Here is a 17385-nt window from a genome sequence, read left to right on the forward strand (position 1 = left end):
TGTGGATGTATTTCAAGGCCTACCTTCAAAAGTAGTGCCTCTTTGCTTGACATCATGGGAAAATCTAAAGAAATCAGCCAAGACCTCAGAAAAAAATTGTAGACATCTACAAGTCTGGCTCATCCTTGGGAGCAATTTCCAAATACCTGAAGGTACCACGTTCATCTGTACAAACAATAGTACACTATGATAAACACCATGGAACCACGCAGCCGTTATACCGCTCAGGAAGGAGACGCGTTCTGTCTCCTAGAGATGAACTTACTCTGGTGCGAAAAGTGTAAATCAATCCCAGAACAACAGCAAAGGACCTTGTAAAGATGCTGGAGGAAACAGGTACAAAAGTATCTATAGCCACAGTAAAATGAGTCCTATATCGACATAACCTAAAAGGCCGCTCAGACTACGGTTTGCAACTGCACATGGAGACAAAGATCGTACTTTTTGGAGAAATGTCCTCTGGTCTGATTAAACAAAAATAGAACTGTTTTGCCATTGTTATGTTTGGAGGAAAAGGGGGAGGCTTGCAAGCCGAAGAATACCATCCCAACTGTGAAGCACGGGAATGGCAGCATCATGTTGTGAGGGTGCTCTGCTGCAGGAGGGACTGGTGCACTTCACAAAACACATGGCATCATGAGGACGGAAAATTATGTGGATATATTGAAGCAACATCTCAAGACATCAGTCAGGAAGTTCAAGCTTGGTCGCAAATGGGTCTTCCAAATGGACAATGAACCCAAACATACTTCCAAAGTTGTGGCAAAATGGCTTGAGGACAACAAAGTCAAGGTATTGGAGTGGAGATCACGAAGCCCTGACCTCAATTCCATAGAAAATGTATGGGCAAAACTGAAAAAGCATGTGCGAGCAAGGAGGCCTACATTCTTAAAATAAAGTGATCTTAAATGACCTATGACAGGGAATTTTTACGAGGATTAAATGTCAGGAATTGTGAAAAACTGAGTTTAAATATATTTGGCTAAGGTGTATATAAACTTCTGACTTCAAGTGTATCTAGGCTTTGATACAATACCGAAATTATATATTTTAGTTTGAAACGATTAGGTGCGATTCGGTTTGATTAGAGAACGAATCAATGCGCTTCGGTTCGATGCATGTGTGTGTGTGTGTGTACATTATGTATGTCTATGGTGTATGTACATTATGTATGTCTATGGTGTATGTACTATGTACTATGTAGGCACCTGAGCTGAGACATAAGGTAGACTAGGCATCCACCACCCGACTACCACTATCATTTAAGGGGGGTAATGTAGCCTATGTTTTTTGTCACCCCACTTTGGTTATGAAATCACCATCACCCACTAATTAACCTGTCATTTTTTGCAGATTAAGTGTTTGAGCTAGTAATGTATCACTATCATTTCTAAATGAGCCATGAATGTTTTGACCGTTTGGAAGATTTACGGAGTGAACTTCTTTTCTGTCCTTGTATGAAATCATCAACTTTACTCTGTATATCTAAAAATGACCACATACGCAGATTGTTCAAAGCAAAATGATCAAAACTATTGCTGATGGTGAACCTGAACAATTGAAACACAATCTATTGTAAGCCCCCTTCAGCAGGTATAGCCAGATGATAGTTGTGTCTCCAGTAGGTTACATTTATTCCGGTAAAGCACCATTTTCAACAGTGCATAGATAACAATAACCTAGCAAATGACATAGGTTGACACTTACCTAACAAAGCCTAATATCAAGACATTTTAGCATTTGAATGCTGAAGGTGCCGGCAGATCAGGAACAGGATGCCTACCTCACGTTGGTCAATGCACAAAGCTGGGCACAGTGCACTAGTTTGACTGGGCTACTGATATTGCCTGGGGTTCTTCTGCATGCAAAATGTCTTGTAGCTTAGTTCAACACTGAAGGAGACGACGCATCAGTTGTCACAAAAGATGAGAGAGGTATTTTCCGAAGGTAGAAATCATTTAATAATAAAAAATACAAAAAGTGAACTGGTGATTCGTAACATTTGAATAAATTTTCTGACCGACGCATGCTACATTTGGATCGGTTTGGGGTCCGCGGACCGATGTACTCGCATCTTACACATTAGAATCGTGGACCAATGTGAGTCGTTACATCCCTACAGCTTATCATGAGGTGTTCTTACTAAGGCGAGCAAAAACTCGAGACGTCCATGACTTTAGAGATTGTGTACCAGCTGTTGTTAACAAGGAGATACACCCCTCCCCCCTCCGTCTCACCCAAGGATGCTGACTCATTGAAGTAGAAATTGTCATTCTGATGTCCAGAAGCTGTTTACGGTCATAGGAAATGATGACAAAGACAAAAAAAGTTATGATTAGATTAAAAAACACACAAAATTGCAGAATTGGTCAGGAGTCTGTAAAACGGCTGCTATCTACGCCTAATCATCACCAAATTTCTGACCGGACATGCAGGGAATGTGTTCAGGTACCCTGACCTCCATGGGATTTTATTAGTAACTCTCACACAGATATCATGTGAATATGGCATAAGTAATGTCAAAATGTGTAGAACTGCAGGAAATTAGATTTAAAACTGCAAAAAAATTCTCACCACCCCATGGCAAAATGTGTAGAAATTAGTTTTAAAACTTCAAATGTTTCTCTGCCCCGTTGCAAATTGTGAAGAATTGCGGAAATGTTGCTTTTAAACAAAATGTTTAGAATTCCTGGAAAAAAACGGAGCACCACAAAAACAAAAAAAAATCCACTGCCAAGAGGGGGACATTAAAACGTTTTGCCTGTGATTTGGGGGGGCCGTTTTGCCTCCCAATCTTGCTTTGGACCCCCAAAGGCACTGCGTACAAGATTCCGGTTTCACCTCTCTCTTAACTAACTCCTTGAAACATTTTCTTTGTAGTTTCTTTGTGGTTGACTTGCCAGCTATTGTCGTTAAGACATTGCATGTGCCCCACGATGAAAGGGCAACAGTGTCTCTAAACCAGTGGTCACCAACCGGTCGATCGCCAAGGCATTCCTACTCGATCACCAAACATTTCTGTAAAACCCCCACCGACAAAGCCTTTCCATTTTTTTAAATATTTGTTTCACATTGTTGGCAGTAGTTGCCCTTGATTCAGCAGCCCTAGCACAGGGAAGGTGAAGTGTTCCCATTTTTAACCATATGATGTGTCTGAAGGTAGAACTCTGCGTACCCGGCAGACCCAAAGAGAAAATCAAGCGCACCTATAGGCCTACCGCTGGCCAATCAGATAGCTCAGATCACCGTGTCGGCACAGTTTCCTCCAGCACACAGTGAAGGTGTGAGATTGTGAGATTGTGAGATTTCAAAACGTTTAAAACCATGACTAGAGACAGACCCAATGAATACAGCAAAGAGCTGCTGTTTTTAAGAGTAATTCATGTCTACGTTGTTATTCAGCACTGTCAACACTTTTTAAAACACGTATAAGCAGGACGACGCTGGGTCAATTGTGCGCGCCCTATGGGACTCAATCACAGCCGGATGTGATGCAGCCTGGTGTATAGTAAATTCTTTCGATAAGCTTGTGTAATTATTAGCAGCTTGTGTCTTTTTTTAACACAAGGCATATTTAACTTTCTCTGGTCATAGGAGTAACAACATGAATTGGTGCATGAGGCAGAATAATGCAGTGCGACTTGAGTTTCGCCATCAACTGGAAGACTTTTCTCAGCGAAGGGAGGGAGAGCGGAGGGACGGTGAGTTGGGTGAGAGGCAGCCTCATCGCTGCTCTCTCCCTCCTTCCCTCCCTCCTCTCAGACTGACCATCAGATGCAGGCCATCAGTCCAGTCAAATAAAACAATAAAAATGATTGTGCCTCACAAGTAATACAACAAATTATCTATTACCAGTGTGATCATATACCTACATTTTTTAAAAGTATAATAACAAAATGGTCTGAGAAGAACAACATTGGCAGGGCAATTATACCATAGCCAATATGCAGTGATAATGTATTGGGCCTATAGCCTACTGCAAAAACCTCATTGCTTCAGAACTGTTTTTAATAGGTTAACGTGGCATAGGCTTAAGTTTTTTAAGTAATGTTTAAAAAAAATCTGAGCGGTAGATCTCGGCTTGCATTTTGACTCGGAAAGTGATCTTGACTCAGAAAAGGTTGGTGAACACTGCTCTAAACTCTAAAATGTGGGCGGAAATGTTCTCAGCCAAAGCCCCTAATTTGAATCCCCATACCTCTCTCATTATCCCCCACCACAGAACCACACTAGTCTGTCCTCATCGCTAACATTAGACCATGTATGTTCCAAATGGCACCATATTAACTACAAAGTGCAATTTGGGACGCACCCTAGTGTAACCTCAACCTGCAGCTGTGAGTCACCACCAGATGACCATTTCCAGATGAAAAGGTAAAGTCTCCATTAAGGTTGTGTCTGCACCCCAAATGGCATCCTATTCCCAACACAGTGCACTACTTTTGAACAGAGCCCTATGAGTCCTGGTCAAAAATAATGCACTACATAGGGAATAGGATGCCATTTGGAATCTGTGTGGAGGGCTTTGCCTAAGCCTGGCTGTGTTTCACAGAGCTTCTGTGTGGAGCTAGCCACACATGCCCCACGTCTTAGTGAATGGAAAAGCTGAGTCTGATATTCTCTCAGTAAATATCACAGCTGGAGAGATCACAAAGGGCTGAGTCTATACGTCTAGACCTCTACAGCACTGCTCTCTGGATCATTATCATCTCTATCAGAGGTGGCATCACAGGTCCCAGAGTGGTGTGGCAGACAAAAACATCTGGGGCCCCTAGTTCTTCCTTATCTAGTAACGGTATAACGGTATAACGTGATTAATCTGTTGTAAGAAGGTTTAATATGGGATATGATAGAACCAGATTTTTTTATCAGGTCACATGGTTAAAGAAAAAAACTCCTGGAAAAACTCCTGGCCTTGGGGAGGATGAAAATCCTGTCAAACTGCAGCAAACTTGTACTTGTTAATATTACTACACAAACAGAGAACGCAACATGATTAGACAATAAAACTCACACGGCTGAGCTTGATTGATGTAGGTTTGCATCGTGTAGTCCGGCCCTAAGCAACTGTAAGCCTAATTCAAAATTATGTCACAGTCTATGTCAGCTATTGTGTTTATTGACTAATTCCAGTTAATCAAAATGCTTCTGATTAAATCACCAAGTTAGCATACCAGAGTTAAGGACATCTCTTTTTTCTTTGATCTGTTCTTCTGTCCTGCACCTGATGTGAATATTTGGATGTTGGATGTGCATATTTTTCAATGCACAAAAACCCCCAGAATCACCCTGAGGCATCCAGCTGTTACTCTAAAGTGCTGTCTGTCATCACTTGATTTCAGAGACATTTTAAAAATGGAAACTTATGGTTTGAGCTGAAACTCAGAGAGCTCTGGTCTGCACTCCCCTCATAAGATTGGTATGTGAACTCGGGGGCCTGCAGAGTGAGCAGAACAGCAAGATAACACTCTGCAATTAGCTGTAGGCTTGTAGGACATACTTCCATGAGGTGCGCAATGAAGCCTTTAAGAGCCCAACAGGATTACACTGACAGTTGTGAGTGCAACACCTATGATTACTTATTTAGTTAGTTACCAGTAGCCTCACTTTCTTTGTAAAACGTCACGTGGGCTAGTGCACATGACTGTAAAGTCATCATTTTGAGTTCACAATTTAGTTTTGGCTTGACTATTCACTTTTTTTGAAAGCCACATGTACGTAATACTTAGATGCTGTCAAAATGTGTGTCTTCACTCTGCACAGAACAGCTCAATAAAACCAGCTGTGAGGGCTTTCTCTGAGGAGCAGTCAGGAACCAAATGTTCTGGCCCAGTGTAAAAATGTCAGTCAACAACGTCAACCAAAGTCAAGTGTCTTCGGGGCCGTTTCCTGAACACAGATTAAACCTAGTCCTTTTTCTGTCTAGGATTAGCCTTAATCTGTGTCTAGGAAACCACCCCTTTGTGTCTAACTAAGGCAGGCTTTATAGAAGGTAGATTGTTTACCTGCACATTATTGGCCATGGTGTTGATGAATTTAAATCCGGGGATCCTTTTGTCGCTGCACACCACACCTACGTCCTCTGTGTGCTTGCAGTCGGACACACCAATCCCGTTGGAGGTGCACAGTGCCAGGGTCTTCTCTTTTCCAGTGCACTGGACATTGTCAAACCAGATGCGTCCTGAAAAACATCAGGATTCTGAACACACTGTGGATATATCAAAAAGAACTCTGTAGGGATAAATCTTTCTTTCACCTGACTAGTTGTAGCTAGCGTGGTCAAACAGCCAAGCGACTTTGGAAAAGTGGACTGGACACTGACAGCAATTATGCTGCTGAGATTGTACACTGGCTACCTTATCCCTAACAGATCTAAGCTACAGATGTGCCTTGTCCATTTCGGCAAAAGTTGAGTCAGAACGTAGACAAAGAGCACTACCGGTAATCCAAAACATCCAGCATTTATTCATGGAAAAGCCGACCTGTCAGTGAAATATGTCAGAATAAACATAAATCCAAATGGCCTATTGAAAAGTTTCACTAGGAAAATTGGTTAATCCTGGCCAATAAAAAAACATCCCTTAAAATAGTCAATTATTTCCCCTCATCATTACACATATAAAGGTTTGAAGTGCAATAATGGACATCTTACCCTCTCCTTTCCCATATTTAGAGGATGGAGACCAGGAGACCGCCTCCAGGTAGCCCAACTCCCTGCACACCACCTGGGCAGAATGGATGGAGAAGTCATCATCACAGACTGTGCCCCACTCGCCATCATAGAAAACCTCCACGCGCCCCTCGTTGTGCTTGCGCTTGTCCCCTGCCAAACGCAGCTGTATCCTGGGTGTGTCAGGTGGCAGCTCCGGGGCACTGTACTGCTCCTGCTCAGGCTCTGGGTAGCCCTGTGGATAGCCGTGTGGGTAGCCTAGGTGTTCGTACTGGGCCCGGCACAGTTCTAACAGGCCCAACAGGATGGTGAAGCAGCAGGGGAGCGACCAGGCGGCCAGCATGGTGGTGTCTGTCAAGTCAGACAGTAGACAGAAGAGGTTATCTATGGGAGAGTAGGCAGAGATGAGGAAAATAACATTACCCATTTAAAATTCCTTTGGCTACTTTGTCATATGGTTTTTCACAGGGAGACTGCCTGGGGTTTGGAATTCAGGATTGCAGCAAAGGAGATTAATAAGGGCAGCAAGTGCTTCACCTACATTCAAAGAATTACAGTAATGCCAATTGACCTTTCTCTAAGCCCCTCTTGGTTACTGATGCAATCTCGGACAACATTTTCCCAGGAAGTCCAATTCACCACTCAAACCACAGGCAAAATCCACACACAATGATCTCCAACTGTGTTTTTAAAACGCAATGAAATTAAACACAGACTACCCCTTGCTAATCAGGAGATACTCGGGTGTGTTGTGGTGGACTGTCATTACGATTGCTTCACGGGAACCAGGTAAAATTATGCTTGCAGTGTATTTAGCCTCTGAAAAGCTCGGCATTCACTGTCAGCAAGCAGTCACAGCTACTAACCACTTTTGGAGCTAACAAGCGGAGGTGGGTAGTGACGCGCTACAAGTAACGCATTACATGTACTTAAAGGCCCATTGCAATCGAAAACTTGATTGTGCTGTGTTTTATATATATTTCCACACTATGTGTGTGGACCACCTTTACTCCACACACAGAGACACAGACAAAGCTCTCCCTCGCCCTCCATTTGGCAAATCTGACCATAATTATATCCTCCTAACTACTGCTTACAAGCAAAAATTAAAGCAGGAAGCACCAGTGACTAGATCAATAAAAAAGTGGTCAGATGAAGCAGATGCTAAGCTACAGGACTGTTTTACTAGCACAGACTGGAATATGTTCTGGTATTCCTCCGATGGCATTGAGGAGTACACCACATCAGTCATTGGCTTCATCAATAAGTGCATTGATAACGTCGTCCCCACAGTGACCGTACGTACATACCCCAACCAGAAGCCATGGATTAAAGGCAACAACCGCACTGAGCGAAAGGCCAGAGCTGACGATTTCAAGGAGTGGGACTCTAACCCTGAAGCTTATAAGAAATCCTGCAATGCACTCCGACGAACCATCAAATAGGCTAAGCGTCAATACAGGACTAAGATCGAATCGTACTGCACCAGCTCTGATGCTCGTCAGATGTGGCAGGGCTTGCAAACCATTACAGACAACAAAGAGAAGCACAGCCGAGAGCTGCCCAGTGACACAAGCCTACCAGACGAGCTATACTACTTCTATGCTCGCTTCGAGGCAAATAATACTTAAACATGCATGAGAGCACCAGCTGTTCTGGAATACTGTGTGATCACGCTCTCCGCAGCCAATGTGAGTAAGACCTTTGAACAGGTAAATATTCACAAGGCCGCAGGGCCAGACGGATGACCAGGACGTATACTGCTAGCATGCGCTGATCAACTGGCAAGTGTCTTCACTGACATTTTCAACCTCTCCCTGTCTGTAATGCCAACATGTTTTAAGCAGACCACCATAGTGCCTGTGCCCAAGAACACTAAGGTAACCCCCTAAATGACTACTGACCTGTAGCACTCACATCTCTAGCCATGAGGTGCTTTGAAAGACTGGTCATTGTTCACATCAACACCATTATCCCAGAAACCCTAGACCCACTCCAATTTGCATACCGCCCCAAAAGAATCACAGATGATGCCATCTCTATTGCACTCCACACTGCCCTTTCCCACTTGAACAAAAGGAACGCCTATGTGAGAATGTTATTCATTGACTACAGTTCAGCGTTCAACACAAAAGTGCCCTCCAAGCTCATCAATAAGCTAAGGACCCTGGGACTAAACACCTCCCTCTGCAACTGGACTTCCTGATGGGCCGCCTCCAGGTGGTAAGGGTAGGTAACAACACATCTGCCAAGCTAATACTCAACACAGGTTCCCCTCAGGGGTGAGTGCTCAGTCTCCTCCTGTACTCCCTGTTCACTCATGACTGCACGGCCAGGCACAACTCCAACACCATCATTAAGTTTGCCGATGACACAACAGTGTTTGCCTGATCACTGACAATGAAAACACAGCCAATGGTGAGGAGGTCGGAGACCTGGCCGTGTGGTGTCAGGACAACAACAACTAACCGGTGCCCCTGCACATTGACTCTGTACCGGTAACCTCCTGTATATAGTCTCGCTATTGTTATTTTACTGCTGCTCTTTAAATACTTTTATTTCTTATTCTTATCCGTATTTTTTAACTGCATTGTTGGTTAGGGGCTCGTAAGTAAGCATTTCACTGTAAGGTCTACTACACCTGTTGTATTCGGCACATGTGACAAATAACATTTGATTTTAAACTTACTGTAAAATTGTGAACATGATAATAATGCCCCTTTAGTATAAGAGCTATTTGAAAAGACCGACAGAAATTTCAGCTTGTTTTGGTGGGAGGGAATTTTGGCCTTCCATGGTGACTTCACCATGCAGTAAATTAGTTAATAGACCAATAAGAAAAGAGTTCCAAACCTCTCTGCCAATAGCAGCAAATTATCAGTTTCCCCTCCCCACTGAAACCACATCAAGACATCCTAGCAAAATACTTGCTTGAGAAAATGCTCTTTGCTAAGAACACAATTGTATGCTTTTGTTTCAAAGTAGATTTGTTTAAGACTACCAAGAATCACTCTGTGTGACCCTGATTTACCCCTCTGCAATTAAAGTTTTTGGGAGGAACTAGTACTTTTCTAGTTCTCTCTGTGGACTGTACTTGTTCTCTTACTCTGCTAAATTTGACCAAATCCCTTCAGTTACGTAGATTTATATGATTATACAGTGCATTCGGAAAGTATTGAGACCCCTTGACTTTTTACCTTGACACAATATCCCATTATATTTTATATTTTGGCAAATGTATTAAAAATAAAACCCGAAAATATCACATTTACATAAGTATGCAGACCCTTTACTCAGTACTTTGTTGAAGCACTTTTGGCAGTGATTACAGCCTCGACTCTTCTTAGGTATGACGCTACAAGCATGGCAGACCTATATTTGGGGAGATTCTCCCATTCTTCTCTGCAGATCCTCTCTGTCAGGATGGATGGGGAGCGTCGCTGCACAGCTATTTTCAGGTCTCTCCAGAGATGTTTGATTGGATTCAAGTCCGGGCTCTATCTGGGCCACTCAAGGACATTCAGAAACTTGTCCCAAAGCCACTCCTGCGTTGTCTTGGCTGTGTGCTTAGGGTTATTGTCCTGTTGGAAGGTGAACCTTTGCCCCAGTCTGAAGTCCTGAGCGCTCTGGAGCAGGTTTTCATCAATGATCTCTCTGCACTTTGCTCCATTCATATTTCCCTCGATCCTGACTAGTCTCCCAGTCCCTGCAGTTGAAAAACATCGCCCCGCCATGATGCTGCCACCACCATGCTTCACCGTAGGGATGGTGCCAGGTTTTTTCCAGACGTGACGCTTGGAATTCAGGCCAAAGAGTTCAGTCTTGGTTTTATCAGACCAGAGAATCTTGTTTCTCATGGTCTGAGAGTCCTTTAGGTGCCTTTTTGCAAACTCCAAGTAGGCTGTCATGTGCCTTTTACTGTGGAGTGTCTTCCGTCTGGCCACTCTACCATAAAGGCCTGATTGGTGGAGTGCTGCCGAGATGGTTGTCCTTCTGGAAGGTTCCCCCATCTCCATAGCGGAACTCTGAAGCTCTGTCAGAATGATCATCGGGTTCTTGGACACCTCCCTGACCAAGGCCCTCCTCCCCCGATTGCTCAGTTTGGCCGGGCGGCCAGCTCTAGGAAGAGTCTAGGTAGTTTCTTCAACCTCATAGCTTGGTTTTTGCTCTGACATGCACTGCCAACTGTGAGACCTTATATAGGCAGGGTAGCCTAGTGGTTAGAGCGTTGGACTAGTAACCGAAAGGTTGCAAGTTCAAATCCCCGAGCTGACAAGGTACAAATCTGTTGTTCTGCCCCTGAACAGGCAGTTAACCCACTGTTCCTAGGCCGTCATTGAAAATAAGAATTTGTTCTTTTTTTTTTTTTTTTATCTAAATATAGACAGGTGTGTGCCTTTCCAAATCATGTACAATCAATTTAATTTACCACAGGTGGACTCCAATCAAGTTGTAGAAACATCTCAAGGATGATCAATTGAAACAGGTTGCACCTGAGCTCAATTCCGAGTCTCATAGGAAAGGATTTGAACACTTATGTAAACCATTATTTATTTATTTTAAATAACAAAAACAAAAATTACTTTGTGTGTAGATTGATGTAACTGAACAAAATGTGGAAAAAGTCAAGGGGTCTGAATACATTGCAAATGCACTGTATATATCGTAATTTTAATACAGACTAGCTACAAAATAAGTGAACATTTACCAATTATCCAATGGATTATGTACACTTTCTGATAAAAAAAAGTGGAGGTGCAAAAACATAGGTTTGCACCCCTATTTTAATTTGCTGCATAGTTCAGGTGGCCAAGTGTAGGCTTTGGAGAAAAGCTGTTTGGCTGAAAATCAATGTAGACTAAAAATATTATCATGTCATATCATAGAGGCGACTCGAGAAAAAAAGTCCCCCCTTCAGATTTCCCACTTAAAGCCCAAATATATCATACTTTGACTAAAACCTTGACTTATTGACTTCCATCGTTGTGCAACATCATGGGTAAGCTCGGGGCATCGTCTTTCAGTAAAAAAAGTGAATTTCTGCTCGTGTGGTACTTTAAGGGGCTATCTAGCTAGCGTTATCAACGTTTGGTAATCAAATGAGACTGAGAGCTAGCTAACCAGCCGAGCTAGCAAACAATGTAACAAAAATGTAATTTTGGATTAGAAAATACAGGCTCTGCATTTCAGGAATCACAGTAGTAAGTACCCCTGGTGCACTGTTATATTATTGAGCCATTTAGACAATACATTTTTTAAAGAAATCTCTCAGTTTTTGCCATTGCCTCACTGGCTTTCATGATTTCAAACGTGAGCTTGTACGAGGTGTAGGGACTGACAAAAGCTGCTATCCATTGCGCTGTGATTGGTTACCCAAAATTCTGTGGTGGTGCTTGGTGAAGGGTCAATTGAGGTACAGTTTTTCTAGGTGGAGGGAAATAATTCATACTTTCAGTATGAATTATGTAAGCCTGTGAAAGTTCTCCCAAAAATGTGAATAGGCACTTTCAAACAGAGGTGGAGAGTTGAAACCGAAAGCCAATAATTTTCAGTGGTGCCCACATTGGGTAGTGTCATTTCAACCGAATTATATCAAGCTTATTAAAGAGCAGTAATACTATCAAGAGCAGTGTGTGCGAGTTTCTTCTTTTTTTCTCATTTTAGTAAACTGTTACCATGCACCTGCAAAAACGACAGCTCAGATGTGCAAGTGCCTTTTGAAATTTTAAAATAAAAACCATTTCCAAAATATACATTAAAAAAAATACAGGATAGTATTCTAGCACCATAAATGAGCTCACTCTGGATCATTTGCACTTCTAAAGCGGCATGTGGAAGGGGTGGTTGTTTAAAAAAAATCACCCAGCAGCCGCTGGCAATGAGCGCTACACTCATACCTACTTTTCTAATATGAACTTCCCCGGGCTCTAGAGAACAGCATGAATGAGGCCTGGAAGCCAAGGCTTGGGGGGGCTTAACAACAACAACAAACTATCACTCCGCTCTGGTCAATCATGGCAGGATGTCATGTGGCATGAAGTCACAGAGAAAAACATTGATTTACACTACCATTCAAAAGTTTGGGGTCACTTAGAAATGTAATTGTTTTTGAAAGAAAAGCTTATTTTTTATCCATTAAAATAACATCAAATTGATCAGAAATACAGTGTAGACATTGTTAATGTTGTAAATTATTATTGTAGCTCGAAACGGCAGATTTTGATGGAATATCTCTACATAGGTGTACAGAGGCCCATTATCAGCAACCATCACTCCTATGTTCCAATGGCACGCTCTGTTAGATAATCCAAGTTTATAATTTTAAAAGGCTAATTGATCATTAGAAAACCATTTTGCAATTATGTTAGCATAGCTGAAAACTGTTGTTCTGATTAAAGAAGCAATAAAGCTGGCCTTCTTTAGAGCAGTTGAGCATTAGCATTTGTGGGTTAGATTACAGGCTCAAAATGGCCAGAAACAAAGACCTTCTTCTGAAACTCGTCAGTCTATTCTTATTCTGAGAAATCTATATGGGACAGCTGTCAATTTCTTGGTCCTTAAGTTAAAATGGTATACTTTTTCATTTATTACAAATTCCTATAGTCAATTTTGGTCTTTAATGCAGGGCTGACAGACAAGTTCCTTACATTTGTACTCATCAGACCGCATGCCTCTTCAATTTTTGCTGTAATGCTGCAATTAGTTGGTTATAATTTTGAGTAGAGCAGACATTTCCATATGTTTTTGTTAGCTGCATGGGTGACATACTGTAACTCCACAAGTCCTATTTATGATATAATTTACAAAGAATATACCTTTTTAAACAATTTCTCCAAAAATATATATATATATAAACAAAGGACTTTCTTCTGAAACTCGCCAGTCTATTCTTGTTCTGAGAAATTAAGGCAATTCCATGCGAGAAATTGCCAAGAAACTGAAGATCTCGTACAACGCTGTGTACTTTCACAGAACAGCGCAAACTGGCTCTAACCAGAATAGAAAGAGGAGTGGGAGGCCCTGGTGCACAACTGAGCAAGAGGACAAGTACATTAGAGTGTCTAGATTGAGAAACAGACCCCTCACAAGTCCTCAACTGGAATCTTCCTTAAATAGTACCCGCAGAACACCAGTCTCAACGTCAACAGTGAAGAGGTGACTCCGGGATGCTGACCTTCTGTCAAGTGTTTGTGCTCTTTTGCCCATCTTAATATTTTATTTGGCCAGTCTGAGATATGGCTTTTTCTTTGCAACTCTGCCTAGAAAGCCAGCATCCCGGAGTCGCCTCTTCACTGTTGACGTTGAGACTGTTACTTGTTATTCGACCCCTGCCTGCCTTGACCTGTCGTTTGCCTGTCCCTGTGGTTGCAATAAACATTGCTACTTCACACAGTCTGTACTTGGGTCTTACCTTGATTCCTGATTTTTTTTAAAGCATAACTCCTTTTAAGACTGCAGCAACATTTCACACAAGGCATTAAGCAATTCAACAATATAGTGGCTTTCAAGTGATGTAAACTAAAGGCTATGTATATCTGGCAGTGGGGGTTGGATTTTTCCATTTTCCAGCATCTTTCTATTTTCTTCAATGTAACGTGGGCAGTTGGTTACACAAGTTACAAAACATAGACGTTACAAAGTCAAGCCCACAGGGTCTGCATCTCCTCACAGCCTAATAACCATTCTAATGTTTTCATTAAACCACATGGATAAGATGCACACAGAAGATACAGTACTTCATGACAAATGTCATCTGGGATCTAAGATATATGACCATATCTTAAATTGAAATTCCATCCTGCTTCAGCACTCAAAGATTTAAGGGCTCAAAGTGGAGTGCAGTACAGTATCACAAAAAACATTCCTAGCGCAAATGTAAGGTAAAGATTCAAAAGTATAAGATGGCCCACCCCATGAAATAGTGACCCCTTGGATCAAACAGAAGTCATTTAGCTTCCGCCACACAAAGCAAGGTATCCAGGAAGCTCTGCCTCCATTTAGTCTTCAGTGGAAACCAATATGTGCAGGCAGATAAACTAAACACAGCAGCATCCATCAACCACCTAGAACGCTTCTTTCACAAGAAAGACAACATTAAATCTACGCTGAGACATAAAAAAAATGGCCACTAGTTTTTACTTGTCATGTTTCCCCTCGAGAATGCTAGACCCAATTTCCACTGACTCATGGCCGTAGGGCATCTAGGTCATAAGGTGGTGGTTCCGGGTTCAATATGTCAGGTCAGAAAGAGTTGGAGCCTTCCCAATACCTGTGCTCAGGCCATTATAATGTGTAGAACTAACTGGATAATTATAGAAGAACTGAAAGGAGTCTTATCGTGCACTATGGGATGGTGAGAGAAGACGCTATAAATGCATTACATACAGGCAGCTCATAGAATGTGTACCAAAGTTAACCAATCCATCAACTTGAATAGTTATTCACTGTTCCTTCAAGGACAATACAGTAAACTAGAATCAAGCCAGAGAACTCCTGGCACATGCCATTGATTTATAGCACAGAACAGCACATCCAGGTAAGAATACATAGGTATGCCATTTAACTAACATTCTCTGCTACCTAATTACACAACCACTATAGGCTATAGAGGCTGCAATCACACATCATCATGTGAGAAATCAGTAAGATCAGTGTCCACAAAAGCAGAGGCATTTTGTTTCTCTCGCCCCAAGTAACTGCAACTGAACTGTGGTTGAATACTGTGCACCTTTCATCTCACAAATCCCACAACTATCCATTCCTGGCATAAATATTATCAGCGTTCCCACAATATGCTGGCATCCTTATTTGTGAACATTGCGAAACAGGCTGCGATGTATTCTCATTATCGTCTACAATCAATTTTACAAATACAAAAGTCTAGACATAGAAACCGTTAACAACCAAATTTCATTATCAACATGAAATCAGAGTGCATTTGGTTATACGTGGCATATAAGTAGCCAAAGTTGCTTAAATTTAATAAGAAGCACAAAGACCATATAGCATATCAAGCACATTTTTCCAGTAATATCCTTTAGTGACTGTTTGATTAACACAATTTTCAAGTTATTTCCAAAAGAAGCTCTCACCACAGACGATTATCAAAAAATGATCTTGATCCTGTTGAAGACTATATATGGCTGCCTGATATGATGCCCAAGTCACGAATGTATATTTTTACTCCCCAAGGATTAGGATTGCTACGTGACTTTCGGATGGTTTCTAAACTTTCACTCCCCCTTGCAATTTCAATGCCGCTTCCGACAAAGTTATGCCTTGTGGATCTGCCCAGTTACGCCCACTGCTGAAATGACCTCACCGATGGCCTGAGCAGTGAGCGCTGGAAGTGGAATAGCCGTAATTCCTGGATATTTGGAGCGACACTGGGACGACAGCATCGCAGAAGGACAGCAAAATGCAGCTCAACAACTCTGATTTTGTGACACATTGGTACAAATTGGCACCCAGAACCAAAAAATCGCACCTTTATCATGAGTCAATGCTTGGCAGAAAACAAAGACGCACATATTTTGACCATTGTGCCCTACTGTACCTACCCATGCATGCCATTTAGTCCGCGACAGCATCTGACAGTTACTCTTTGTACTGATCCTTGATAAACTGCTGCCACCATGTGCAAATGATATAGCCATCATGTTAAATGTGTATTTCTTGAATAGGCCCAAAGCAGATGTAGTTTTCATTACCACAAAAGAACACAATATATTGATCGTTTGCATGGCCACATATTGAATGGTCAATAGAAATAATTGAACAGATTCTCAAATCCCAGACTAGCTTTAATGATGAGACTAGCCTAAATGCCATGCCCAACAGCAATGGCAGTCACAAAGAAATGCAGAATCAGTCATTTCTTTGGGTACATAATATTCATGTATTTGTTTTATTCATATAAAAACAAGGCAGCAATGTCAAATCCACTCTTTTGTAAATATGCAAATCTGGTTGGGCCATATATTATTGCTTACAATACTGTCCTGGCAGTGGCTAGTACATTCAACGTCTCATCATTTGATTAAGGGAACATTGGAATCCAGCAAGAGCAGATAACAGTGATGGATAGCTTGCAGAGTACGATTAGCAGCTGAGAGCAGGTTTGAAGCCTCCTCTCTTTTCTCTATCAGCTGTTGTCTTGAAGCAGTGACTGCATGTGGAAACATTGAAGTATGTTTTAAAAGATTACATAAAGGAGTTGAATACATCAGTGAATAAATGTTCACCCAGTATGTATGTAGAATAGGGATATAACGTAGCTTCTAAAATGTCATTCAAATAACGAATCTGTTGGAGAGGAAGTAGGGTTGGTTCACAAGTCTTTCAATACAGTACTGTACATATAAACAGCATTAAATATGTTACAGCTTTATCCGCATGCATTGTTGGAAAAATATGATTTGTCTATTACACATCATATATATTGGTCAGGACATCCGACTTGGCAACATGACATCAGGTTTGTTGCACTCACCCTGTAGCTCATGTCCTCACTTGTAGGCTCTGGTCGCTTCCATTTCTGATTGGAGAACATCTTCAGAACGGCCAATCCAAAGGCGACCAATGCCTCAGGTGGCAGGTTGGCATATGGCTGTGTCCCATTTGTAGTTCATTTTCTGAAGAAGTTATTCTGAAGTTTTACACTTTGAATATTTTTGTAATATTGTCAACACAGCTAGATATCGGGGCGGCAGCGT

The 17385-nt window shown here is 41.8% G+C and overlaps 1 protein-coding gene across 2 annotated transcripts in view; it reads right to left on the minus strand.

The window, feature by feature from the left end:
- Window positions 1-15966, minus strand: part of loxl2b (lysyl oxidase-like 2b) — a 69768-nt gene extending 53802 nt beyond the window's left edge. Inside the window, exons 1-3 of one of the 2 annotated variants that reach the window (XM_021606388.3) lie at window positions 15763-15966; window positions 6653-7021; window positions 6006-6181 (exon numbers count right to left, since the gene is read on the minus strand). In XM_021606388.3, the coding sequence (XP_021462063.1) occupies window positions 6006-6181; window positions 6653-7013 (537 nt within the window). In that variant the 5' untranslated portion in view covers window positions 7014-7021; window positions 15763-15966. Of the gene's footprint in view, window positions 1-6005; window positions 6182-6652; window positions 7055-15762 lie in introns of both variants that reach the window. The other variant, XM_021606387.3, reaches the window with a different exon arrangement.
- Between the last annotated feature and the right edge of the window lie 1419 nt (window positions 15967-17385).

This window comes from Oncorhynchus mykiss, chromosome 6 (genome assembly GCF_057628025.1).
Source record: "Oncorhynchus mykiss isolate SJ-2025 chromosome 6, ASM5762802v1, whole genome shotgun sequence".
NCBI lineage: Eukaryota > Metazoa > Chordata > Actinopteri > Salmoniformes > Salmonidae > Oncorhynchus > Oncorhynchus mykiss.